Source organism: Callorhinus ursinus, unplaced genomic scaffold (assembly GCF_003265705.2).
Source record: "Callorhinus ursinus isolate GAN/ISIS: 27379988/994484 unplaced genomic scaffold, GSC_fseal_2.0 scaffold35, whole genome shotgun sequence".
Classification (NCBI taxonomy): domain Eukaryota; kingdom Metazoa; phylum Chordata; class Mammalia; order Carnivora; family Otariidae; genus Callorhinus; species Callorhinus ursinus.
In genome coordinates this window covers 14,126,889-14,154,548 of record NW_027397097.1, presented here as the reverse complement: position 1 = coordinate 14,154,548, position 27,660 = coordinate 14,126,889, and the positions used below count along the sequence as shown (strand labels likewise).

Genomic DNA, 27,660 nt, shown 5'->3' with positions numbered 1-27,660 from the left:
CTTCCTTCCTTCCTTCCTTCCTTCCTTCCTTCCTTCCTTCCTTCCTTCCTTCCTTTCTTCCTTTCACCTGTATGACCTTGCAATTTGTTTAACCCCTAGGAGCCTCTGTTTCTTCACCCACTAAATGGGTACGTTGAAACCTATCTAATGGAGTTGTTTTGCAGATTTCATGACTTAATGCATGGAAAGCCTGGGTGGTAGCAAGTGCTCTTTAAATGTTTGGTCATGATCTATCTTGCTCTTACTTTTTTCAGTATCTAAGTTATCTACATGGGTATTTCATTTTTGTAATTAACTTGAAAACCTCTAAAAAGCAAGGATTTCGTCTTATTCTTTATAACACAGCAACTTCTTACAGTCTCTTCTTAAGAAGACCTAAGCTAAGTGCTCTTCCTCATTCTTTTTTTTTTTAATCTTAAAAGTCTTGTTCACTGTAGGAAAATTAGAAAATTCAGAAACTCAAAAGAAGGAAAATTTAAATTACCTTAATTCCATAATTTTAAGATAACTAGTGTCAGTATTTTGTTATTTTTATTATTTTGTTATTTGTTATATTTTTCTGTGTTCATGTATAGACGTGTACATGTATATAAAACATGTATATAGAAAATCTATATGATTTTTCCAAATAATTTTTATATTAAACATATACATATCTTCCTTATGAGATATACTCCATCATAATTTTAAATTTTATTATTTCTATTGATTTATTTAACTAATGATAAAAATCCACATAGCTAAATCTTTGCTTAATTATTTCTTTTTCATAAATTCCTGTAAATGAAATCTTCAAGTAAAAAGATATGTATTTAAGGCTTTTGTTTCATAATATTCACTCCTATGATTATAATACACACTTCATACAGCTGTGTCAATTCCTGCTCTAACCTATAAAGCCTAGTACTGCTGCAAAATACTTAAGAATTCATAAAAATATTTAATCTTCATAAAAATATTTGTCATAGGAATTACTATTCCTATTTTACATATTTGAAAATGAAATGTTAAGGGACCTATTCAGGGATACATCTAATTAATGGCAAAGCTAGGATCTTCCATGGTGTTGTAAGCCTCGCATTCTTTTTATCTATATAATAACTTTTTTCATTCATCCATTCATTTGCTCCTTTAGTAAGTATTTTGAATGGCTAGCTAGTGATAAGGATATTGTGTTAAACACAGTTCCCAACTTCATGGACAAGAAACCTGGCAAGGAAAGCAAACATAAAATGAGCAAGTAACTAGTTCTAAATTACAATCAGGCTACAAAAATAAAGAAAAAATGTGGTATGCATATATAGCAGGTGGACCTAACCTATAGGCAAAAGTCAGGGAAGAGCTGCTCTGAATATAGGCCATCTAAGCTGACACAGAGTTGGTAAGTATATTTCATCTAGATATGGAGGTCACATGGGGTACAAGTAGAAGGGAAAACCTTCCAGACTAGGGTTTCTCAATTTCAGTGTTACTGACATTTGGGTTGGATAATTCTTTGTCATGAGGAGCTGTCTTGTGCACGGTGGGAGATTTCACAGCATTGCTGATCTCTACCCATTACATACCAATAACATCCCATGCCCCAGTTATAATGACCAAATGTCTTGGGGCAGGGTTACAATATCTCCTCTGGTTGAGAACCACACTATTCTAGACTTAAGGAATAGCAGTTACAAGGGGGGGACATGGTATTTTCTATGAATTGAAACAACCTCAGTGTGACTGGAACATGAAATATAAAGTGGAAACTGGCTCTAAATCAAGCAAGATTCACACCATACCATACCTTCAAAATTCTGTTAATTATTTTGGGCTGCATTTAAATAGCACTGGGAAGCTAGCAAAGTTTGTAAATGACAGAGTGGTATGGGTCAGATATATGTTTAGAAAATATCAGTTTCAGAATTCTAGGTCAATGGCAGATTAGAGGGGATCAAGACAGTATGGAGGGAAACACTTAGGAGGCTTCTGAAGTAACCTATGTGAAGATTATAGACAGTTACTGTGGAGATGGAGAAAATAATACAGATTCTTGAAATATTTTTTAAAATATTTATTTGAGAGAGAGAGAGAGAGAGCACATAAGTGAGGGGAAAGGGATAGGGAGAGAGAAAATCCCAAGCAGGCTCCACACTCACCATGGAGCCCAATGCAGGGCTTGATTTCAGGACCCTGAGATCATGATCCAAGCCAAAATCAAGAGTCAAATGCTTAACCGATGGAGCCACCCAAGCACCTCCAGATTCTAGAAATATTTAGGAGAATTAGTAGGACTTAATAATTGACTTGCCATTGGAAGTATAGAAAAGATATTGTCAAAGATGACTGCTAAGTTTCTGACATGAAACTGGATTGTAGGAAGCGTTATTCAACAAAATAAGAAAAAATGGAGGAGGATGAAGTTTCAGGCAGACATTCAAAGTTTATTTGTGACTGTAGTGAATGTGCAGTGCTAGTAACATACTCAACTACTCAACAAGCAGTTTGATAAGTGGACCTTGTGCTCAGAGAAGGGATGTGCTTTGAGAAAGATTGGGAAGTCATTGTGATGAGGTGGTAATAAATGTCATGGGAATGAACAAAGAAAACATAGAAAAAGGTATGGAATGAAAAAACAGGGAGACCTACATTTGAGGCTTGAGGAAATCAGGCATATAAAAATCTGAGACTAAAGGAAGAGCCAGTAAAGGGAATGAAAAGTTGAAGTGATAAGACAAACTGAGGATAGAAGCTAAGGAGTCAGTGTTTCAAGAAGGGGAAGAGCTCAGAAGTTTGGAATCTGCTAAGAAGTCTGGTAGGGTGAAAATATAGAAGTGATTATTAGATAATGATATATTGGTTATGATGCCCATTTTCATGGAGTGGTGAGACATAAGCCATTTATTGAGTCAGAGTGGTGTGGAAAATGAGAAAATGGACAGAAGGTGAAGTGATGGCTTTCTTAAACAGTTTGTGAGTGAAGGAAGGAGACAGGGCAGTATTTTCATATAGAATTATGTTTAGGAGAAGTTTTCCTTTATATATTTTAAGATGAGAGAGGCTTGAACATATTTAAATTGGCATAAGAAAGTAGAGAGAAGGGTACAGAACTGAGCAGAGAGGAACATTTGCTAGTGCTCCTGGAAGAGTAGGAAGATTAGGATACAGAATGCACATGGAAGCAATGACCTTAGGTAGATAAGGTGATGATCCCTTTGTAGCAGGAGGGGAAAAAAGAGCATGAAGGCAGCCATTGGTTTTTATTTTCAATTTATTTTGATGCAAAAATTGAGGATTTTCTGTGTAAAAGCTTTTATTTTCTCTGTAGAGTTGAAGCAAAGTCATCTGCTAAGAGCAACAGGAATGGAGGAAGATCTGAGGTTTGAAGAAAATTAAGAAGACACTTTTGCAAAGAATAGGGAGGAGGCTGTTCATAGGGCAGAAGTATGTGTGTGAGGGAGACATCAGCAAGATGGCAGAGTAGGAGATACCAGCTTTTGTCCCTATACAAAAATAATTAGATAGCTATCTACGAATGAAAATAGCCCTGGGAGGGCTCACAAGTCTAATTAGGGGCATGCAGCAATACAATGGGATAATGGAGAATAGCTGCACAGAAAGAAAGAGCCACTGTTGCACCAGCCAAGGACGAGGTCTGCCATTCCTTCCAACTCTGCACATGCCCCAGAACCCAGAGGTGGAGATATTCTATGCACACCCCTGCTTCAGACCCTGGCTTCATGACCACACCACATGCCTGCACCTCAGACACCAGACATTGCCACCTCAGGCTTGCCTGCAACCCAGACCCCAGAGCTGCTATTGCTCTGTACTCCAGACTCTACATCCACAATTGATCCATAAATGCCTGAACCACAGAAACCAGAATCACTGCTTTAGCAGTTGTGTCTACACACCAGACCCTAGAGACATAATTGCTGCACACATGCTCACTCTCCAGATCCTGACTTCACAGCCACTCCACAAGTGTTCACACATCTGACACCAGTGCCACTGTCAGTGCAAATGCACCCATGAGCTAGACCTGGAGCCAAGAGGAATCCCCTTGGCTATCACATCTCCTAAGGAAGAAAAATAAATCAGGAGGACCCTGGCAGCCATCACCATTGAAGATCCCAATAGCATTCACCCACAGCTTTGGCTCCTGAGGACCCCTGCAATCTTCAATGATGTTGTTCTCAACTGATAGAGACTGCACTGATGAACCCTCTCTGGAGACAGAACTGCCACACACCATTCAGCTACTGCCCTCACACTCACCTGTAGGTGAAGTTCTTTCTGCACCAAAGCCAGAAAATTGGGAAGAGGTGACTTTTTCATTAAATGCTCTGACATCAACACAAGGCCACAATAAATATTAAAAATTAAGGAAAGAAAGAAACATGAAATACTAAAGGAACAAGGTAATTTTACAATCACTGACTCCAAAGAAATGGATATCTTTTAATTACTGGAATAAAAATTCAAGATAATTGTTTTAAGGAAACTCAGTGAGCTACAAGAGAGCACAGATAGGCAACGTAACAAAATTGGGAAACCAATACCTGAAAAAAATGAGCTCAACAAAGATAAATCATAGAAAGAGCTAGTATATTCTGGAGCTGAAGAATATGATGAATGAAATATAAATTGCAATAGAGAATATCAACAACAAACATGATCAAGCAGAAGAAAGAATCTGTAAATTTGAAGACATGTCACTTGAAATTATGCAGTTAGAGGAACAAAAAGAAAAAAGAATAAAAAAGTGTGAAGAAGACCTACAGGATTTATAGGATACCATAAAGAAGAACCATATACACATTATAGAAATAGCAGAAGAGAGGGAAAGGAAAAAGCAGAAAACTTATTTCAAGATATAATGGCTGAAAATTTCCCAAATCTGGGGCATGATTTGGACATTCAGGTATATGAAGCTTTAATGTCCCCAGAAGGTTCACACCAAAGAGGTCTTCACCAAGACACATTATAATCAAAGACCAAGAGAGAAGTGTGAAAGCAACAAGAGAAGAGACTTGGCTAATACAAGGGAATCTCCATAAAGCTATCAGGAGATTCCTCTGCAGAAACCTTGAAGGCTAGGGGAGATTGGGATGCTGAAATCAATGTGGTGAAAGAATACTTTAGAACTAAGAATAATTTACCCAATGAAGCTGTCCTTCAGAAGTGAAGGAAACAGAAAGACTTTCCTAGACAAACAAAACTTAAGGGTTCATCACACTAGACTTGCCTTTCAAGAAATGCTAAAGGGAGTTCATTAAGTTGAAATGAAAAGACACTAAGCACCATGAACACATATAAAAGTTTTAAAAACCACTGGTAAAAGGTAGTATATAGTCAAGTTCAGAAGACTCTATACTGTAATGGGGATGTGCAAATCACTTTTAACTCTAGCATAAAAGTTAAGAGACAAAGTGTTAAAAATATCTATCGTGACAATAATTTGTTAATGGATGCACAATATAAAAAGATGTAAATTGCAGTGTCAAAAATTGTAGCATGCGTGTCGGGGGGTTTGAAGTAAGCAGGTAGAGTTTTTGTATGTAATCAAAGTTAAATTGTAATCAGCTTATAATAGCCTACTCTAACTATAGGATGTTTTGTTAAGTTTCATGATAACCTAAAGACAAAATCCTGTAGTAAATACAGAAAAGATAAAGAAAAAATAAAGCATACCACTTCAGAAAAAATCAACAAATCACAAAGGAAAACAGCAAAAAAGGAAAAGAAGGACTATAAAACAGTCAGAAAACAGCTAACAAAATAGCAACAGTAAGTCCTTAACCTATCAACAATTAATTTAAATGTAAGTGGATTAAATTCTAAAATCAAAAGATATAGAATGGCTGAATGAACCAAAAAGAAAGAAAGAAAATACTCAAGTATATGCTGCCTACAAGAGACTTACATCACTTTTACACACATAGGCTCAATGTGAATAAAAATAGATAAAGATATTCCATGGAAGTGGAAACCCCAAGAAAGCAGAAGTAGCTATGCTTTATCAGACAAAGTAGACTTTGAGTCAAAAACGATAATAAGAGGGTGCCTGGGTGGCTCAGTCATTAAGCATCTGCCTTCAGCTCAGATCATGATCCCAGAGTCCTGGGATGAGTCCCACATCGGGCTCCCTGCTCAGCGGGAAGCCTGCTTCCTCTCCCACTCCCCCTGCTTGTGTTCCCTCTCTTGCTGTCGAAAAATAAATAAAATCTTTAAAAGAAAAAATGATAATAAGAGGGGCACCTGGGTGGCTCAGTTGGTTATGCATCTACCTTCGGCTCAGGTCATGGTCCCAGGGTTCTGGGATTGAGCCCCATGTCGTGCTCTCTGCTCAACAAGAGCCTGCTTCTCCCTCTCCCTGCTGCTCCCTCTGCTTGTACTCTCTCTGTGTCAAATAAAAAAATAAAATCTTTAAAAAAAAAGATAATAAGAGACAAAGAGCATTATTATATAATAATAAAGGGATCAATTCATCAAGAGGTTATAACAATTGTAAATATGTATGCACATAACATTGGGGCACATAAATATATAAAGTAAATATTAACAGATCTGAAAAGGAAAATAACCAGCAATGCAATATAGTGGTGGACTTCATTACCTCCCTTTCAACAATGAATTGATTATCCAGACATAAAATCAATAAGGAAACATTGGCCTTGAATTATACTTTAGACAAAATGTACCTAACAGATATATACAGAACATTTTATCCAACAGCAGCAGAATGTACATTTTTCTCTAGCATGCATAGAGTATTCTCCAGGACAGATCATATATTAGGCCACAAAACAAGTCTTAACAAATTTAAGAAAATTGAAACCATATCAAAAATCTTTTCCAACCATAGTGGTATGAAACTGGAAATCAATAACAGGTAGGAAATGGGAAAATTCACAAATTTGTGGAAATTAAACATCAACTCCAAAATAACCAAAAAGTCTAAGAATAAATCAAAATGAAAAAAAAAATGTGTATTGTGAAACAAATGAAGATAGAAACACGGAAACACAAAATACCAAAAATGGGATACAACAAATGACATTTCAGGAGGGATGTTTACAGCAATAAATGCCTACAGTAAGAAAAAAAGAAGGATCTCAAATAAATAACCTAATTTTGCACCTTAAGTAACTAGAAAAAGAAGAACAAACTAAGCCTAAAGTTACCAGAAGGAAAGAAATAATGAGAGCAGAAATAAAACAAATAGAGACTAGAAAAACAAGAGAAAAGATCAACAAAACTAAGAGCTGGGTTTTTTTTAAAAGATAAACAAAATAGACAAATCTTTAGATAGTGTAACTAAGGAAAAAAGAGAGAAGACTCAAATAATTAAAGTCAGCGGTGAAATAGGAGACTTTACAACTAATACCACAGAAATACAAAAGATCATGAGACTATTCTGAACAATTATACACAAAAAAGTTGGATAACCTAGAAAAAATGGGTAAATTTCTAGAAACATACAACCTACTAAGACTAAATCATGCAGAAATAGAAAATCTGAACAGACCAATAACAAGTTAAGGAAATTGAATCAGTAATTAGAAATACCCCAACAGAGAAAAGTCTGGAAACAGATAATATCTCTGGTGAATTCTACCAAATGTTTAAAGAGGAATTATATCAATCCTTCTCAACTCTTCCAGAAAATTGAAGAGGAAGGAACACTTCCAAACTCATTTTATGTTAGTATTACCCTGACACCTAAGTCAGACAAGGAGACTACAAGAAAAGAAAATTATATGTCAATATCCCTAATGAACACAGATGCAAAAAGTCTCACAAAATGCTAGCAAACAGACTTCAACAGTACCTTAAAAGGTCATGCACCATGATCCAGTGGAACTTATCCTGGAGATGCAAAGATGTTTAGTATGCACAAATCTAAATGTGGTACACCACAGTAATGGAATGAAAGATAAAACAAATGAATGGAGAGATAACCCATGTTCATGGATTGGAAAAAATTAATATTGGGTGGAGGAATGAGTGAAATAGATAAAAGATTAAGAGTATACTTATTGGGATGAGCACTGAGTAATGTATAGAATTGTTGAATCATTATATCATACACCTGAAACAAATATAACACTGTATGTTAGTTATGCATCAATTATATATATATATATTATATAATTATTCTAATAGATGCAGAAAAAGCATTTGGCAAATTTCAACATTCATGGTAAAAACTCCCAACTAATTAGGTATAGAAGGAGTGTGACTCAACATAATAAAGGTCAAATATGACAAGCCCACAGCTGACATCATATTCAGTGGTGAAAAACTGAAAGTTTTTCTCTAAGATCAGGTACAAGACAAGCATGCCCATTCTGACCACTTCTAATCAACATAGTACTAGAAGTCCTAGCATACATAATTAGGCAAGAAAATAAATAAAGGCATCTAATCAGAAAGGAAGAGTTAAAATACCTCTTTTTGCAGATGAATTGATCTTAGAGAATCCTAAAGATTTCACCGAAAAACTGTTAAATCTAATCAATGAATTCAGTGAAGTTGCAGGATACAAAATCAATACACAGGAATCAGCAGCATTTCTATACACTAACAAATACGTGAAAAAGAAATTTAGAAAACACCTATTAACAATTGCATCAAAAACAATAACATACTTAGAAATAAATTTAAACAAGGAGGTGAAAGCTCTGTACACTGAAAGTTACAAATATTGGTGAAAGAAATTCATACTTACACAAGTAAGTGGAAAGATAGTCCATGTTCATGGATTGGAAGACTTCATATTGTTAAAATGTTCATACAACTTAAAGGGATGTACTGATTCAATCAATCTGAATCAAAATTCCAATGACATTTTTTACAGGAATAGAAACAATACAAAACAATCCTAATACTCACTTTGGCACCACAAAAGACCCTGAATACCCAAAGCAATCTTGAGCAAAAAGAACAAAGCTAGAGGCATCACATTTCTTTTTTTTTATTTTATTATGTTATGTTAGTCACCATACATTATATCATTAGTTTTTGATGTAGTGTTCCATGATTCATTATTTGCGTATAACACCCAGTGCTCCCTTCAGTACATTTCTTGATTTCAAATAATATTGCAAAGCTCTAATAATCAAAACAATATCATACTGGCATAAAACCAGAAATAGACCAATGGAACATAACAGAGGGGCCTAGAAATAAACTCTTGCATATATGGCCAACTAATCTTTGACAAACCACCAAGAACACAATGGAGAACGGATAGTCTGTTCAATAAATAGTGTTGGGAAAACTGAAATCCACATGAAAAAGAATGAAATTGAACTCTTTTTCACAGCATACATAAAAATCAACTCAAAATATATTACATACTTAAATATAAGACCTGAAGTTATAAAACTCCTAGAAGAAAATATAGGGGAAAAAAGCTCCTTGTATTCTCACTAAATTCAAAGGGATGATGACAGTATATTCAAGGTTGATGTGAAGATCAGGAATTAAATGGGATCTATTTCTACTTTGTGAACCCAAGCAAGATACCCCTAAGCATACACAAGCAGTACGTGTGCCAGAGGGTACTTGAAGCCATGGGATCAACAGAGCACAGTCTTCTTAGCTTATTAAATCTAGTGGTCAGTAAGTAATATAAAACATTACTTTATAACAAATACAGAGATATTGTCAACTTGAATTTAGCATTTATGTGATTTTTAAAGATAACAAATTAGACATTAAAGAATTCCATTTCGTTCCTGTCCTTCAAGGGTAATAAATGCATTCCCTTCTGCTTTAGGGGATACTTTGGTGGAAAATCTTGACAACTTCTGACATGCTTTGTAATTTTTAAATTAAAATTTAAAATATTATCTCAGAAAAACTATAAGGAAGATACAAGGAATTCCAATGATATGAAATCAGTTCAGAGGTTATAATGAGATAACCAAATTTCCAGAGAATCCCCTTCAGGGCTGATTGGGAATCCTAGGGAAGTCCAAGGTTTACAAACCTGTACAGGGAATCTTCTAGATATTTAGAAGTTAGTCAAGAGTAATGATAACATCTTTTTATATTTCTCCTTTCCTCTGTCATTTTAGCCTTTTTTACACTAAAAACTACCACTTACATTTACTATGTACCAGGTACTAGATCAAGCAGTTTGCCCACCTTATTTATTTTAGTCATTACAACGTCCCTGTGAAGTAGGTTTATTTATTTTACAGAGGAATACTCTGGAATCAGAGAGAGGTTATGTAACTTGCCCAAGGTCACACCCCTGGTAAGTGGCGGAAAAGGAATTTAAAGCCAAGATGTTGTGGGTTTTTTGTTTGTTTGTTTGTTTTGGTTTGGTTTGGTTTTTTACTCCAATGTCTAAGAGCTTTTAGAGTTTCTAAGAGGAAAAGGTTTACATTCTAAGGTGTTAGTCAGATGGCCCCCTTGCTCAACTGGCCTCTATCTCAGGCTTGAGCCTCCACTCCAGAATGATCTCACATACACCTGCAGTCATTTTCTCTTTATTTTCTATATTATTTCCCCTCTAAGGCTAATTCTTCTATCTATACTCTGGAGTCTATCTCTTCCTGCTTTTGTGGGAGCCTTAGCTATCAGTTTCCTCTCTTCCTTCAGAGCAATGGTTTTCAAACCTTAGCTTACATGAAAATCACATGGGGCGCTTGCTTACAGAGATTCTTGAACCACAAGCCTAGAGTTTCTGCTTGGTAGGTCTGGGGTATGACCTGAAATTTTGCTTTCTTTTTTTTTTTAATTTTATTGTTATGTTAATCACCATACATTACATCATTAGTTTTTGATGTAGTGTTCCATGATTCATTGTTTGCATATAACACCCAGTGCTCCATGCCGAATGTGCCCTTCTTAATACCCATCACCAGGCTAACCCATCCCCCACCCCCTCCCCTCTAGAACCCTCAGTTTGTTTCTCAGAGTCCGTAGTGTCTCATCGTTCGTCTCCCCCTCCAATTTCCCCCCTTTCATTTCTCCCTTCCTACTATCTTCTTTTTTTTCTTTTTAACATATAATGTATTATTTGTTTCAGAGGTACAGGCCTGTGATTCAACAGTCTTACACAATTCACAGCCCTTCTCAGCTTATGCTGATGCTGCTAATGAAGGATCACACTTTGAGAACCACTGCTCGACTCTAGAGTAGGGATGGGCAAACTACAAGCTAAAGAATGTTTTTACATTTTTAAATGTTTGAAAAATATCAAAAAGAAGAACAATATTTCCTGACATGTGAACATTATATGAAATTCAGATTTTAATGTTTACTAATAAAGTTTTATTGGAACACATTATATAATGTCTATGGCTGTTCTCACTACAACATCAAAGTTGTAGTTGTAATAGAATTAGTAGTTGTAACAATGACTGTAAGTCTTGCAAGTATAAAATATTCACTATCTGGTCCTTTACAGAATCAGCAGCTGACTCTGCTTTAAGTAATTCTCAATCCTACCTGCACATTACAATCACCTGAGGAGCTTTATAAAATCCTGATGCCTTGATTCCACCTCCAGATATTCAGATTTAAATGGTCTGGAATACAACCTAGTGGATCCTGAACACTTAAACATATCTTATCTGTCCTAATTAAATAAAACCAAAAGCAAGCAAACCTACCAAAGTTACTCTGCCTTTAAGAAAGAACTAGATAGTACAACCTCCTTATTTTATAATTAAGGAGAATTTTGTCCAGGTATATGAATTATTTGTCCATATTAACAGACATTGTTGCTGTCATTATTATTACCAAGTTATAATTGCAAATTGCTTTAATATTAAAAAAATTTAGAAAAACTAGGTTGTAGCCAAAAAGTGTTATATGCTTGTCTTAGTCCATTTGGGCTGCTATAACAAAATACTATAAATTGAGTGGCTTGTAAACAATAGAAATTTATTTCTCATAGTTCTGGAGGCTGTAAGTTCAAGATCAGGGTGCCCACAGATTTGGCATCTGGTGAGAGTCTGCTTCCTGGTTCATAGATGTCTGCCTTTTCATTGTGTCCTTATATGGTGGAAGGGGCAAGGGAGCTGCCTGGGGCTTCTTTTATAAAGACACTAATCCCATTCATGAGGACCTAACTATCTTCCAAAGGCCTCACCTCCAAATATCACTACATTGGGGATTAATTTTCAACATGGGGATTTTGGGAGAACACAAACATTCAGTCTACAGCAATGTTCATTGTTAAAAAAAAAAAAGAGAGAGAGAGAGAGAGAAATACAAACTATATGTAGATGTCAGGTTCTAAATTCAGTGCTTAAGGTAAAAATTGACTAAAATCAAGTTTACTTGATAGCGCTTTTTAAATTAAGAAACAAAGTAGTTGGCTTGTGTTAAAGGCCATGCTTTAAGAACAATATATTACACACTAGAATTACATGCATTCTAGGGAGATGTCCACACTACAGGAGGTACTCAGGAGCTAACACCATTTAGGAATCAGTACATTTCTATCCCTGTGTCATGATTCTCTCTAACCTGTGCTCATTTTTGCAATAATAGGCAGAACCCCTCATAGGTCCCTTTCTGTGTCTTTATTTCTCTCATTTCTAATCTTTATGCTTTTCCCTAAAATGAAGGAGGTGAAGCTTTTTAAATGTGTTTTGTGGTCTTTTTGTGAATTACCACTTTATGTTTACTTATTTTTTTAATTCAGATTCATATTTTTTCTTAATGACTTATGAAAATGCTTTGTATTTTAAGGAAATATTCCATTGAATATGTTGTATTGTTTTCCCATTTTGTCATTTTTCATTGTATGTAATTTAGTTAAGCATAAATTTTATATTTTTATATATTCACAGTTGTTTATTTTTCTTCTATGTCTTCAGGTTTCTCCACTCTGCAATTATATAAAACCAAAACCAAATCTGTTTTCTTCTAATATGTTTATGATTTCAATTTTTATACTTAAATTTTTGATCCATCCACACTATTATGATGATGGGATTCATCTTGAATCTTCTCAATGACACTATGAATTAAGTATGATCCCCATTTTAGACATCTCTGTTTTATAAATGGTAAAAGGATCTGATATGGAAGGAATTTTCCAGGACTCCTGGTTCATGAGGATTGGAACCTAAATTTACTATGCTGTCTCATAAATAATAGCCAGTTATTGTTTCCTCCTACAATAGCAAATGTTATTCTTTCAGCAGGTACATTGCCCTGTTGAACGCTCTGCCTAAAAATAGGGAATAATTTTTAGTGGGACGTTGTCATTGTAGTTAGTGCTTTTCCTTTATCTGTAAAATGAGAATAACAAGTCAGCTATCCTAGTACAGTTAGGAAATTTAAGCAGCAAATCTACAGGTATGGCCCAGGTCCAGTCTGTACTGGGATACTGTGGGATGGGTAAGCGTAGGTGGGAGTTTTAAGCAGATATGCAAATGTAAGAGCCTTTCTTTAGAATGTACATACATTAGCCCTGTATCTGAAGTCCTGTCAGAAGCCCTCCCTGATTGCCTCAGCAGGGAAACCTTCCTGTGCTTTTTTACCTGTAACTTCATTTTTGCTTAATCCTTCCCTATGAACTGTTCTGAGATTTGTAACATTTCCCAGCTCTTTTCTGTCTCTCCTGGGCCATCCAAATATCCTGGGGTCTATTAAAATAATAATTTTTTTTTGTAGAAAGCTATAAATTTGATTTTCCCCCACAACTCCTATTAAAAAAAAGAAAACTAACATTACTTATTGACAAGTTGAAAAAATGGTTTTTAAAAATCTTCTGAACCCCTCCCCCATGGAGAAATACATTTTAAATTATATGTTTTCCGTAGCATTGAGTTGCTATGTTTGGGTCTGTTTATCCAGAAGTGCTGCAGGAAACGTGACCTGCCATGACCTCAGGAGAGGAAAGTGTTATGAACTGAAATGTTTGGTTTTGCACTTAAAGCCATGATAAAAGTTGTGGAATGACGAGAGTTGGGCCTCCATGTTGATGTTTGAATGTCCTGGAAGTCACTGGTTGTGTTGCAAGTGCTTACAATTTGTAATTACCTAGACTCATATGACAGACGGAACTGGGAATCAAATTAAGGAGCTGCCTTCTCTTACGATGCTAGAGAATCTCCAGCTTAAGACAAGATTGCCTTTTTCCCTTCCTAAAAAAAGGCACAAACAATGACAGCCCAAAATAGCTATTTAGTCAGAACTGACGACACTTTCTGAATGCTTGTCATTAAGAGAGAAATAGAAAATCCTGATTTTCTTCTTCCTTTAATTTCTCTCCCATAAATACGTTGCTCCTCCTGAAGCTGCCTCACCTCATTGCCCAGGAGAAATGCCCAGTGGCTCTGACAGTGCCTCAGCACCACTGCAGGGTCCAGAGGGGAGGGGCCTAATGCAAAACATATTAAAGAAAAATCCTAAAAGTCACTGCAGCTTTTTCTAGTGAGTTATGCTGATCTTCCCTGTTGCTGTAAGCTGATGGGGGAACGTCGTGGCAAAGACAGAACCACTCTTTTTCCTCCCACTATTTTTGCTGCAGTGAGAACTGTTCATTTCTGCTTCCATTTCGCCAGATAGCTTCAGAATTCTAGCTGAGAATTAGGGCTTTCTAAGGCTGGAAATAAGAGTTTAGAACCTTAAATTGGACTTTGTCCTTTTGGCTCAGTAAAAATTGAGTTAATTTGCAGCATCCGGTGACTGACTGGAATGACAACAGACAGTAAGATCTGACGATGTTTTTGAATTAAGTTTTTTTTTTTTTCCCCTTATGGATTCATGGGGGCAGAAGCTTTTATTTTTCTCTCTTGCTCTTTCCCTTACAGAGCCAGCTGAATTTGTTATATTCAGCAGCAGTAGCTACTGAATCTACGGTTATATTATCCCCTGGAATCTTCTATCTTCATTTCAATCCCATCCTCTATTATTGATTGTAATTTACCAATAAAGCTTAGTTTTGGAAAGAAAAAATAGATGCAGTGTTTTGTTAGCAAGCCTAGCAACTTTAGATATCCCTGGAAGATGTAACAGATATTATAGGACAGGGAAGTAAGAGAAGGCGGTATTTCTCAGGCATGTAACCACAGATCACCCTAGGGGAACACAGCTTACATTTTAGGGGACTTGAGGAGACAGTGATCCTTTTGGTCTTGGTCCTATTCCACACGAAAAAGCAGAATGAGATGTGTTTGCAGTGATTTGTAGTATTTGCCAAACAGGGTGCTGCATCAGAATAGCCTGGAATCTAGTGCAGAGCCCATATTAAACCTCCAAAGGGAAAGGGGTTTCCTCTTCATTTAGAGTCTGCCGGGTATAGTCCCATTGTAAAGTATCTAATAGGATAATACCAGGGCTCTCCAGAAATATAAGTAACTCATTGGTTAAATTTCATTCTTCACCTTTCCCCCCCCTCCTTCCTGAGTGAGCTCATTCCCCCCTCCCGTTTTTTTTTTTTTTTTAAACCCTGTGATTTAAAATGCTAGAAGGAAAGCAACTGAAGTCTTAACTTTCAGATGCTGAATTCTCAGCTAATTGAAATTACTGGGCACAATGCTATATATAGCCAATGAAGAGATTTTGAGCTCTCACTCAGTGCCTTCAAGACATGTCGTTTTGTAGTCAGAGAAAACAGAGATCAATGCATTTTCAAACTGACAGAGGGAACGGATGCTCCTTAGTAGCACATGCCCAGGATCGTGTGTGTGGGGCTTGCGCTGTGCTGAGAAGCTGAATACCGGTCCATATGCTCCTTATTTACTGCAATGTTCTTTGCATGTTACTGTGCACTCCGGACTAACGTGAAGGTAAGAGGAGGCGAGCCGGCAACTGGGCACAATATACATGTTAAACCAGCTGCAGAAAATGTCTACCTTGTGTAGCTTCAGGACTTTTCCGATTGCTGGCTGAGCAGGCAGATTATTACAGGTGGTTGCAAGGGCTTTGTTTTATTGTTGCCGGAACAGCCTCGCTGGGGGAGCATGTTGGAACGCTGCTGTGAAGTGACCTTCAGGTTTAACTATTTGTAATTCAGGTGCACGCTCACACTTGGGGGGTGGAATTGGGGGAGGAAAAGATGACAATTATTTAGGTAGGCCAGAACCAAGAAATCAGAGAAGGTAAAAACTATACAGCATGCTTTAGATTAAGATTTAAAGTCTTTCTTTTAAAAAGTGCTGCGAGCTGCCTGTGCTCCTGCAGCTTAATTGATTAAGAGTTGGGGATTAAATGTAGTGGCTATAATGGCATTAGAATGTGATCTGTGGGATAGCTAACCATCCTGTTCATATAAACAAATTATCATCATTGGAAGTTGGTGATATTGATTGTACAAATCCTCAGCTCTGGGTGGGCTGGTTGCTTAGGCTGCGTGGGCGCCGCTGCCCCAGTGTTGTCACCCCGCTGACATTCACTTGCTGTAGCTAATGAGCCTCCAAAGTTGAGCCTAAGTTTGGGAGATTTACCCCTTGTCGGGAAGGAGGGCGTTATTGTTGGAGAGGTTTTCTGACACTGTTCATTCAGCACGGAGCCAGACAGGCAGGCCAGCTGTGGAATACCAGTTGCATAATTCAAGTGAATTACATCCTCTTTTAGCTTTTTGAACTTGTGTATCTTATTGAAGGGAGTCCAAAAGGAAAGTGATTGCCTTTCAGGAAAAAAAAAAATTAAAGGCAGTTAAGACTTAATACCTAAAATAGGAATCTTAAAAAAAAAAAGTCAATGTAAAGTGTTTCCCCCTTTTATTTTACTGGGGGAGTATTTTAATGTGTCTGGGCACTAAAGTTTTGTTTTCTGTGTTTACAAGTTTTATTAAAGAGCTCCCTGCTGCTCACTCTTTTGTAAGCCTTGTTGTTTTCTATTTGAATTTCAAACAGGTAGTATTTATATTTTGATGACCAATTCTTTTACAACTACAGCCTGGCAGCATTCTCTGGGTCATTTTGCAGAGTCCTACAGAATTTACTTTTTACTACTTTTAAGATTAACTTCAGCAATCAATTTTTCCCCATATGTCTGATGGATATAGTAAATGAGATGAAAAGAGATATTTAAAAACCTAGAGTGTGCCCCAATGTCAGCTTGGATTTCTCCATCACCAACTCCTAGTCCTATTATGGGGTATGGCATGCATTGTTCTGTAAGCTCAATGAATTGTAAATGTTTTCCCTCCTCATTTTTTTTGAAGGAGAAAAGTGTTGTATTTTTTTTTTTCAGAGAAATATTCATACATATTTTTGATTAAGAGATAACAATTGTTTTTGATAGTCCATTGTCATATTTCAGAAGTGCAGGAAAACCTGAGTCCAAAGTTCCTTTGATATGGGTTTTGGGAAATCCATTTTTTTTAAACTCTTGACTACTATCAGTGTGGTCTTTATGGGTTGAGCTGTAATTTTTTCTCACCTAAACTCATAAGCAAGGGAATGAAAAGACTTTTACCAACAGTATCTTAATTCAGATGACTTTTGGATAATAAATTCTTAGTACTTTGGCTAGTCTGTACTGAGATACAAAAGACTCAATAGCAGCTCAGAACATGCACATTGCCACATACAACACATATAATCTTGCTTTAAGTTGTTTAACTTCAATTTTACATATGCTTAAGTCCTTTCAATAATTAGTTCTTGCACTTTCTTGCATCATTTTCTTTTAGGGTTATCTTTTCCTTCTGAGATAACAAGGTTTGTAAAAGAATTTACATTTCACTTGTGGTCTGATATTCCATCAAGTTGGCATACTGAAGTCTTATCTGATAATTTTAATTTTAATTTTTGTTTTATGTCTTATTACATTTTAAAGTATTTGATTTTATTTCTATTGGGCCTAGAATTACTTACTTGTTTGGTTCTGGTAAAGTCTTTTTCATAGTGTATAGCTTCTTATGTTTCCATGATTGAATATGATTGGTGTTACAGTGACCCAAAACTTTAAGGTGGTTAAGATTCAAAAAATAGAAATATCTCTTATTTATTTTTTTTCTGCACAGAATTAACCTCAAACATCACAATCTTTTGTTCTGCAATGATTGTTTTGTTAATTGGACATTTATAATATAATACAGTCAAAAGAATTTTTTGAGAGTGGACTATTTTATTATATTTCATATGTGTTTTTATGTAACACAGGCATTAATGCTGTGCTGTATGTATACGCTCTATATGTGTGTCTCTATATCTAGTATGTATGCACTATATATGTATATATAGTACACACACTATACACACACACACACACAATTTACAACTCTCAGAATATGGCTTACGGGTCACCATTTATTCATTCATCTATCAAAAAATTTTGAAGGACAACTGTGATTTATGTGCCATGCTAGAGTCTGGGAAACTAAGATCACTAGAAAACAGTCCTTGCTTTCAAGAAGTTTCCAATCTTGGAAAGGCCACAGACATATAAACAAGCAAGTGGTTTGAAATATTACAAGACTAGTAATGGAAGTCTATGCAGGGCATTGTAGAGACAAAACAAAACAGAACACTGGCCAATTTTACATGGGCTGGTCAAGAAAGGTTTCACTATGAAGTCACCTCTGAGTTGAATCTTGACAGCTAATGGAGTTTTGCCAAGTAACCTAGAGCGAGGAAGGCATGCCAGGTAGACGGAATGACAAAAACATGGTACTAAGAAGCAAAGCACTTTGGAAAGCTACGAATAGTTTGCAGTGGATGGAGCATGGGGTCTTGCAAGGCTGAACAGTGAATTAATATGGCAAAACAAATAAATGGGAGCTAAAGCCAGTGCTGTGAGAAATGACTGAGTGATCCTCACAATCTAACTCTTTAGAAATTGTGTTATTTTGCCACCTATTTCTGGAAAAAGAGCTTTCTGAAGAAGGAAAAGAAATGAAAACTTCTAAACAAAGGGTATTATTTATATTCTGTGGGTTTTTTTTGTTGTTGTTATCTCTAAGTTTGAGTTTGATAAACATTCATATCATATGGGCTTGGATTTATCTTTTAATTTTTTTAAAGAATGTGATTAGAACAACTTAATCTGAGACAGCTCAAGCAAAAAGGGGCAATGTGATCATTATAAAGATGCATAATAACATCATTTCAAATTGCTTATGTTGTACAAAAAGTACCTCTTCGATAGGAAAGTGTATAAGAAGTTTATTGTACCAGATGTCCATATCATCTTGTCCTTAGAAATGGCTCTATTTTTGAAAGTAATGATATTGATAATAACTTACATCCAGATAATACTTTTTGCTTTTCTAAATAACTATGTTCCTCATCTCATTATTTCCTCCTTTTATCCTGCTGCTATAAACATACATATACACTCACAAACCCACAATCTCTGAAATATGAATGGCAAATATTAGACCCATTTCACAGATAGGAAAATTAAGATAGAGAAAAGGAATGGCCAGTTCCTCTGTTTCACAGTGTGTCAGAAGCAGACCTAATGTAGGGCTCAGATCTCTTTGCCTAGTTTGCTGCTTTCCTTCTCATTCTAGTATACCCTGCCACCTACCTCATAGATTCAAGAATTCTTTTATTTCTGAAATTCCTTAATAGTAAATATAAGAACTTTTCAGAAAAAGAGTATAGCCAAATGATTTTAAAGCATAGGTTTTTGGGATTTCAAAAGAACTACATTTGGGTCTATCTTTCCCACAGATTGCATAGAAACATTTTCTGCACAAAAAATTTTTGATCTACCTGAAGTTCAATAACAATAATAATATAATAATAATAATTATGTGAGCTAAGGCATGTAAACACCATAAGAAAAATCTTAGAATATAATAAGTACTCAATCAATTTAACTCCTAACTGATAAAGTTGAGGCCACTGAATAGGGGTAAGACTTCAGACTTGCTTTCAGTAAAAATCGTGTTAAGAAATTCTAGGAATTCAGCCCAGTTAAAAGAAATTTATAATTAATGAGAAACATATTCAGATATAATATCCCTCTCCCACCACTATCACCATCACTACCACACATGCATATATTAGCCTGTAAACTCCACAGAAACCAGTTTGTTTTGTTCAAGTCTCTGTATCATCAGCATCAAGAGCAATGCCAAGTACATAGTATGTGCTGAATAAATATTTGTTAGATGATTGCATTAACTGAGTACCAGATTTCTCTTTATTCCTCAGCTTTTCCTCAGATTTATTTATCTTAACCCTTTTTAAGTAATTTTGAGAGAAGGGAAAAAAAACAAAACCATAGACTTTAAAGTCATATAGGCTTTTGGGATTAAATAGTGGATTTGGCAATCACAAACAACTTGCATTCAGTCACTCTTACAGATCTGCACAGCCAGGTCCTATAGGTTGGAGGGAATCAGTAACTCAAACTAAAACAATTTATTGGATGCCTAACTGCTATAAATTCAGACATTCATCATGCTTATTTCCAGCAGGTTTATTCAATGAAGTCATTCTTTTCTAAACACCGCACCCTTTTCTGCCTCTGAGCATTTGCTGAAATTGTTTCCTGCAATGGGAATCCCTTCTCTGTATGGTCATACTTGTTTAAATTCTATTCTTCCTTTAAGAAGTAGAACAGGGTGTCTATCTTACAAGAAGCCGTTGCAGCCACATAACTCCCTTACTTTATCCCTCCTTTGATTTGATGAGTGTAATTTTTACATCATTCATGGCAATAAATCTTATGTTGCCTTATGCCATCACTTTGCCCTTTTTATCTTACCTTGCTAGATAATTTTTATTATGTTTGGGTATTGCCCTCACTGTAACTAGATTTTAAGCATTTTGAGGACAGGAGCTATATACTATTTTGTTCATTTTTTTCCCCCTTGTAGTTTGTATGTTAGGAATTTAAAAAAATGGGATGGATAGACTGATTGAAAGGGAAACTTGCAGAAACTCTACCTCCTTATGCTACTTATGCTTATTCTCAGCTAGATTTCATGATACAGCCCACATATTGATGCTTTTAATAAACACATTATTTTGTTGTAGGCAGGGCCTGGAGTCATGAATCAGAATGTGTGGACAGTTTGTGTAACACCTATGGCTCATCCAAATTAGGAGTGGTCCTCTCAGGTTTCAGTTGAATAATTATCTCTTTTAGGAGGCCAATAATATATTAGTCCCTCACTGGGCCCTTATATTATGGCCTCCAAATGGTGTGCACCTTCTCAGTATATTGGGTTTATAATATCTAGGCCTACTCAATGTATTGGATTTATAATTTCTAATGAGGCTCTTTAATACAAAACTTTAAAAAATAATACAAGGAATTAATTGATAAAGAATAAAACAGCACAGCAAACAATAGCAATGATAGCTACAATTTGTTAAGCTCTTAGTATAAGCCCTGGACTACAACAATAACATTGCAAATATTCTTTCAAAATGCTTTCCAGTAACCTATGATGTAAGAATCATCCTCATCATTATTTTATAGATGAGAGACCTGAAGTTTAGGGAACAAAAATAATTTGCCTGCTGTCACCTAAGCAGTGCCTGTGAAGTGCCTGTGAAGCTAGCTTCAGGTCTGTTCTACTGTAAACCTTTTGAAAACCTTCCTAAATAGGCAATATAGATATATGAACTATAAGTACTGTATCACGGACACCTCAAATTTTTTTAAATAAGGTAAGGAATTAACTAAATGATAAAATTGCATGTTTTACGTAGTATGACCTTACCATTCCTTTTCTTAGCTTCTTTCTTGTAAATATGTTTAGAGTCAGAGCATGAGGCTTTGTTCCGATTCTATATTCATTCAGTCACCAATTATTTAATGAGCATCTATTATGTGTCAGGCACTGACCTAGTTGCTAAAAATACAGGGTGGAATAAAACAGACAATAATCAGACAATAATCCTTATCGTCATAGAATTTAAATGCTAGTAAGGTAGATGGGCAGTAAAAAAGACAGTGAAGTAAAATGCATAGTGCCTGGGTGGCTCAGTCAGTTAAGCGTCCAACTCTTGTTTTTAGCTCAGGTCATGATCTCATGGGTCATGAGATTGAACCCACATCTTGCTCAACACTCAGCATGGAGTCTGCTTAAATTTCTCTCTCCCTCTCCCTCTACCCCTCCCCCGACTCATGCAAGCACACTCTGTCTCTCTCTAAAAATAACTAAGTAAAAATCTTAAATCTTAAAATAAAAATAAAATGCTAAAAAGAAAAAAAAGAAAACATGGAAAGACTATCAGAAATATGAATGTGGAATGGGGTTGAGGTTACAATTTTAAAGTGGTTAGTGAGAGTCTCACTAGGATGGTGAATTTTGAGTAAAGACCTAAAGGATGTGAAGGGATTAGCCATATAGAAAACGGTAGCAGAAAATGCAAAGGCCCTGAGGTGGGAGCTGGCCCAGCATTTGAAGGAATGTCTAAGAAACCAGTGTAGCTGGCAAGAGAAGGAGCAAGAGTGAGCAGCTCATATAGGACTTTGTAGGTTAGGCTTCTTCTCTCAGTGAGATTGGAAGCCAGCAGGGATTTTAGGAGAGGATTTGACCAATGTTTTCATAAGGTCATTCACTAAGAGGGCAAGGTCCAGAGCAGAGAAACTAGTCAGAAGTTCCTGCGGTAATCCAGTTAAGAAATGTTAATAGCTTGGATCAGGTTATACCAGTTGAGACTGGAGACAAGTTATCTAGTTCTGTATACAATTTTAGTTTTGGATATTTAGTTTTGTTTTTCCTGCCCTGTTACTGAGATCTCCTCAGCTCTGGGGTACTGGTTCTCAGCTCTTCTATACTTAACCAGTATTAATTGGAGAAGAATGCTTTACTATATGGTTGTCGTTGCAGTTTTACCACTTTTTAATCCTCTGAACATTTTGAAGGGTAGTCACCCAAGATTTATGTCATACATGTACATTCAAGACTTCATTTTATTTTTGGCTTCAGATCTTCTGATCTTCAGGGAGCCTGCTTAGTTCTGAAATGAATCTACTCAAAGCTCCTTGAGGGCAGGAACAATGTCTCATATGCATTTATATCCCCATTGCTTTGCAAGTGGCAAATGATCAATAAATGTTTGCTAAATGAGTGATTGAATGAATGTTAGTCACTTAAAAAGTTGGACATATTTTACAGAGTGCGTCTTTGGATTAGGCATGGTACCACCAAATAAGAATATGTACACAACAAGGAGAATTGATTTTGCTTTTGACAAATTTTCCTGCAAATTATCGCCCCTTTTATGACAGTATTTCTCCAACATCAGAATCTCTGGGGAAGCAGCCTGGGAATCTGGAAATTATGCTAGGTAATTCTTATCATAAGACAAGTTTGAAAAACACTATCTTATGGCTTATGTTTGGAATTACAGCGATGAGTCAACAAGTTTGTTGAGAAATTGTTATGTGTTAATATTTATGTAAGTAACATATATATCCCAAGTATTTCAAACTTTTGGACTGCAACCCATAGTAGAAATATAAATTAAAAATTGCAACTCAGTATGTATAAGTTTCACAAAGTAATACTTAACTTTCCCAAAAGCTATGCATTCTGGCATTTTCTGTCCTATTCATTACCTTTTTAAATTCTATTTCTTTTTTATAATTTTGCTCAGGATTTTCTAGATGTATTTTAATCAGAAAAATGGTTGGGGAATTACATTTCATACTGACCCATTTAAAACTGTTTTCTTCATTTACCCTTTTTAATGAGTTTGAATGGGTACAGAATGGGCTATAACTCACGATTTGAAAAACATTATAACATGTTCCCTGCTTTAAGGAACATACAACCTCAATTAGGATTATGCATCTACGAGATGATGAATTACAATAGTCAGCAAACACCCAAGAGGGAAATGTGTGAAAGCTGTGCACTGAACACAGGCTAGGTGTCCATATAGCCTGATCCATTTACTGATTAGTGTAGTCATTTGAGAATTCATGGTTCGGCACTTACTTCCCTGGCCCTGGCTCTGGCCCTGGCCTTTGAGGTTTAGCCTGTCCACCAACGTACCTCAGTATGCCTAATAGCAATAGCTAATGTTTATGGAGTATTAGTGATGTGATGGCAGGCACTGTTCAAAGTACTTCACTCATTTAATCTTCACAACAACTTGAAGAGGTTTTTTATTAAACACATTTTGCAGGTGAAGGGACTGAGTTATAGAGGTTTAGTTGTCCAGGGCCTCACAGCAAGTAACTGGCACGATGATAAATGCCAGACATAGGAACCAATGCTCAGGATAGGGCGGTACCTGGAAGAAAACCTCTCTTACTCTTGATCTTTGCTCTGGTGCTTAGTACTCTGACTTCTGATTCTTTTCACCAAGGGGCAGCTTTGCATATTTTTAATTTCCATGACTCTGTTAGTTATTCTCTGGCTTGTTGACTTAGCTTCTGATCAGATCCCAGTTCCCCCTGATTTGGGTGTGTCATAGTTTCTTCGATTAGGCAGTGACCAGAAGAATTCCCATGGGCCTGGTAACCTATACCCTCCCATGATTCTAGGGGTGCTTACACTAGAGAGACAGTCATAACCAATTGAGGTATGAGCACCCTTTGAAAGAGGCCAATTTGCTCAACTCTGCTCTTGTTATTAGTCCAGTAAATAAGGTAATAAAACTCTCCAGGACGAATTGGTATTGCTAGGAGAACCTAGCTCTTGAGAATTGAAAATGGAAAGACGAACAATAAAACAAAGAGACATTTGACCCTGGGAAGGTCTGGTCTTAAATATTTCCCAAATGTAAAGTAGATTTTTTCTTTTTGTTTAGACTTATAAAGGACTTTGACACCTTTAAAATAGGCAGAATTTAATTGAAAGAAGCCGAGGGAATGTCTTTCTTCAAAATGAAAATTAAATGAATAGGAGACAAATTTTGAGTCATGTTTCATTTATTATTTATTTATTTATTATTTTCTAATGGGTGTACTTACATATTCTTTAAAAAGGTATACATAGATTTATTTGTTTGTTTTTTGAAGGTTGTACCTAGATTTGAAGAGGAAAGTAAGACCATGGGTTATGCAGTGAGGCTGCAAAGGAGGGATTTGGGTAGGTTTCTGGAGCAGATCCCTGAATCTCACTGGAGTAACTAAAGGAACCTTGCATTTATGTTGGATGTCTAGGCAATTAATTTATAATCTTTACTCTTTCAAACTCTATAGGAAAAGTAAACATAGAAATCAGTTTTGAATGGGTCAGTATGAACTGTATCTCAACTGTTTTCATGATTATAAAAGCAATATATGCTCATTATAGAAAATGTGTAAAGTCCAAAGAAGGAGAAAAATTTATACTTGCTCACAGTCTTGCTACTCATATATAAAATCTCTGTATTCTTTTCATTTTTAAAAATATATGTGTGTATGTATATGTATATGTATATGAATATATGAATGTATATGTGTTCTGTGTATAATATATGTAGGATCAAGCTGTATTATTTATACCCTGTGTTTTCATTTAATACCATATCATAAGAACATTCTCACATCGTTAATAATTCTTCATAAGCATCTTTTTTAATGGCTGCATACCAGGGGAACTTTTTTGAAAAGTAAATAAATAAAGGTAGGCGGGAACAGAAAGCATTGTTTTTCTCAGACCATTACTTTTCAACGGAGGATAGAAAGCTTTCAAGTATAACCTTGGAATAGCTTTGAAATGAGATGCAGTTTGGAAAAAAATATACGATGAGTCTGAGTTTCAAAAGAGTCATTGCCGTTTTACTTCAAACAGGGAAACTATGTATACTTAATGCAAATATGTTCCTTTAGCTAGTCCCCTAACACTGTCTCTACATTTACCCCACCAAATAATTGCTTTGAGCTGTGTGTTTGTGTGATTATTTTAAACAGAAGACAACCAGACAACTTCCTATTATCACTATTCTCCTAGGCATTTAGAGCAGAAACATAGAAATCATTTTTAACTCTCCAGCCCCCATAAAAATCTAATCAGTCCACCAATCCTGTAGAGTCTATCTCTGAGTGATATCTCCTACCTCTTGTCTCTTTTTACCTCTCTCTTTCTCAGTGGAGGCACTCATTACCTCTCAATGTAGGCACATCCTGACTAGCTTCCCTATTCTCTCTCTGTTTCCTCTTCAAATTTATCCTCCCCATGGTGTAACCAAACTTATTTTTCTAAAACACAGATAAGAAGTGGCTATTTCTCTGTTCAAGAGCTTTCTGTGTTTTCCACTGCCATAAAAATTCTTCCATCCTTATGGTATGGCCTCAACCACCTTTCCATCATTACCTCTGCTAGACTCCACTTACATGTAACATATACAGCCAGAATCCAGTCCAACCATGTACCCATCCACTGCTCATGCCATAGCAGGGTTGTAGAAAAAATGAATGGTAGAAAACCTAGGTTTGAAATTTATCATCTCTACTTACAAAATAGTCTGCAATACTTCTGGGTGAGTAAATCAGTTTTTCTGATGTTTAATTTCTAGATGTTCTAATTGAAATGATAATGATATCATCAACCTAAAATCATGAGCGTGGCTTTAGACAGATAAATCCTATATGCAGAATGCAGGATCCATTCAGAACATGCTGAATATTTCAAGAAAGCCAATGAAATGCCAATGGAAGCGGTGAAGAGGGTTAGCTTTAAACTTGGTTAGTTTTATGAACTTGTATAACTGACAATTCCCTTACAATATATTTTGAATCCAGTGGACATGGGCTAGGAAAAAATTCCTTTCTACAGTTTTGGAGTTCATGAGATAGTGATTGTAAACAATATTTTGTCTATAGTTTAGAAGGTGAGAAAAATCACCCTCAATATCTGCAGTTATATATCTCCCAGCCGAGATCTCAATATGAACTACAACCTCAGTCAGCTACATAAAAAACCCTCAAAATTTCTTGGGAAACCAACCACAAAATTTGCATAATTGTTTCCTTAGTGGGCAGATATCTCTAATCCTGAAAAGATTTTGATTAATTATAGAATAATGAAGGAAATTAAACCTTTTATTAATATTTTATTATGTAATAATTATACATATTTGGTAGTATATGTATTTGTATTTTTAAAGAGAATTTGCTAGATTAAAATATTTAACAAATTAAATATTTTAGAATGTCAAAGAATTAATTTTAACTTGAGATTTTAAGATGAGAAATAGAATCTTAACATTTGCACTGTAGCAGAACATATGAGTGCTTAAACTCATATTTTGGTATAATTTTCAGATATAAAATAATTATTTAAATACTTGGGATGGTTTGTTTGTTATTCAGATAAACTACAGTTTAAGGAAAACTTTAAAAGGGAATTTAATATGTTAAATTTATAAATGCAGGTTAAAATATATAAGGGGAATTTCATTAAGTCATAAAAACTTCCTTAACAGTGATTGTAGAAATCTTGCTAGATTTGTAAATAGAAGAGTAAATTCTAAATTGAACTTAAGTAAAAATCTAAACTTTTTAATTTATAATTTTAAAATTAAATATTAATTTTACAAACCAACAGAGCTCCAAATAATCTTTTTTTAAATTTTATTTTATTATGTTATATTAATCACCATACATTACATCATTAGTTTTTGATGTAGTGTTCCATGATTCATTGTTTGCGTATCATACCCAGTGCTCCATTCAATACATGCCCTCTTTAATACCCATCACCAGGCTAACCCATCCCCCCACCCTCCTCCCCTCTAGAACCCTCAAGTTTGTTTCTCAGAGTCCATAGTCTCTCATGGTTCATCTCCCCCTTCGATTTCCCCCCCTTCATTTTTTCCTTCCTATCTTCTTCTTCTTTTTTTT

The 27,660-nt window shown here is 35.7% G+C and overlaps 1 protein-coding gene across 10 annotated transcripts in view; it reads left to right on the top strand.

Moving 5' to 3' along the window:
• DLG2 (discs large MAGUK scaffold protein 2) overlaps positions 1 to 27,660 on the top strand; it is a 2,181,535-nt gene that overhangs the window by 763,428 nt on the left and 1,390,447 nt on the right. For 2 of the 10 annotated variants that reach the window (XM_073879816.1, XM_073879815.1), the window contains exon 1: positions 15,443 to 15,752. The exons of the other annotated variants lie outside the window; for them this stretch is intronic. In XM_073879816.1, the coding sequence (XP_073735917.1) occupies positions 15,711 to 15,752 (42 nt within the window). In that variant the 5' untranslated portion in view covers positions 15,443 to 15,710. Of the gene's footprint in view, positions 1 to 15,442; positions 15,753 to 27,660 lie in introns of those variants that run through there. 10 annotated transcript variants of the gene reach the window in all.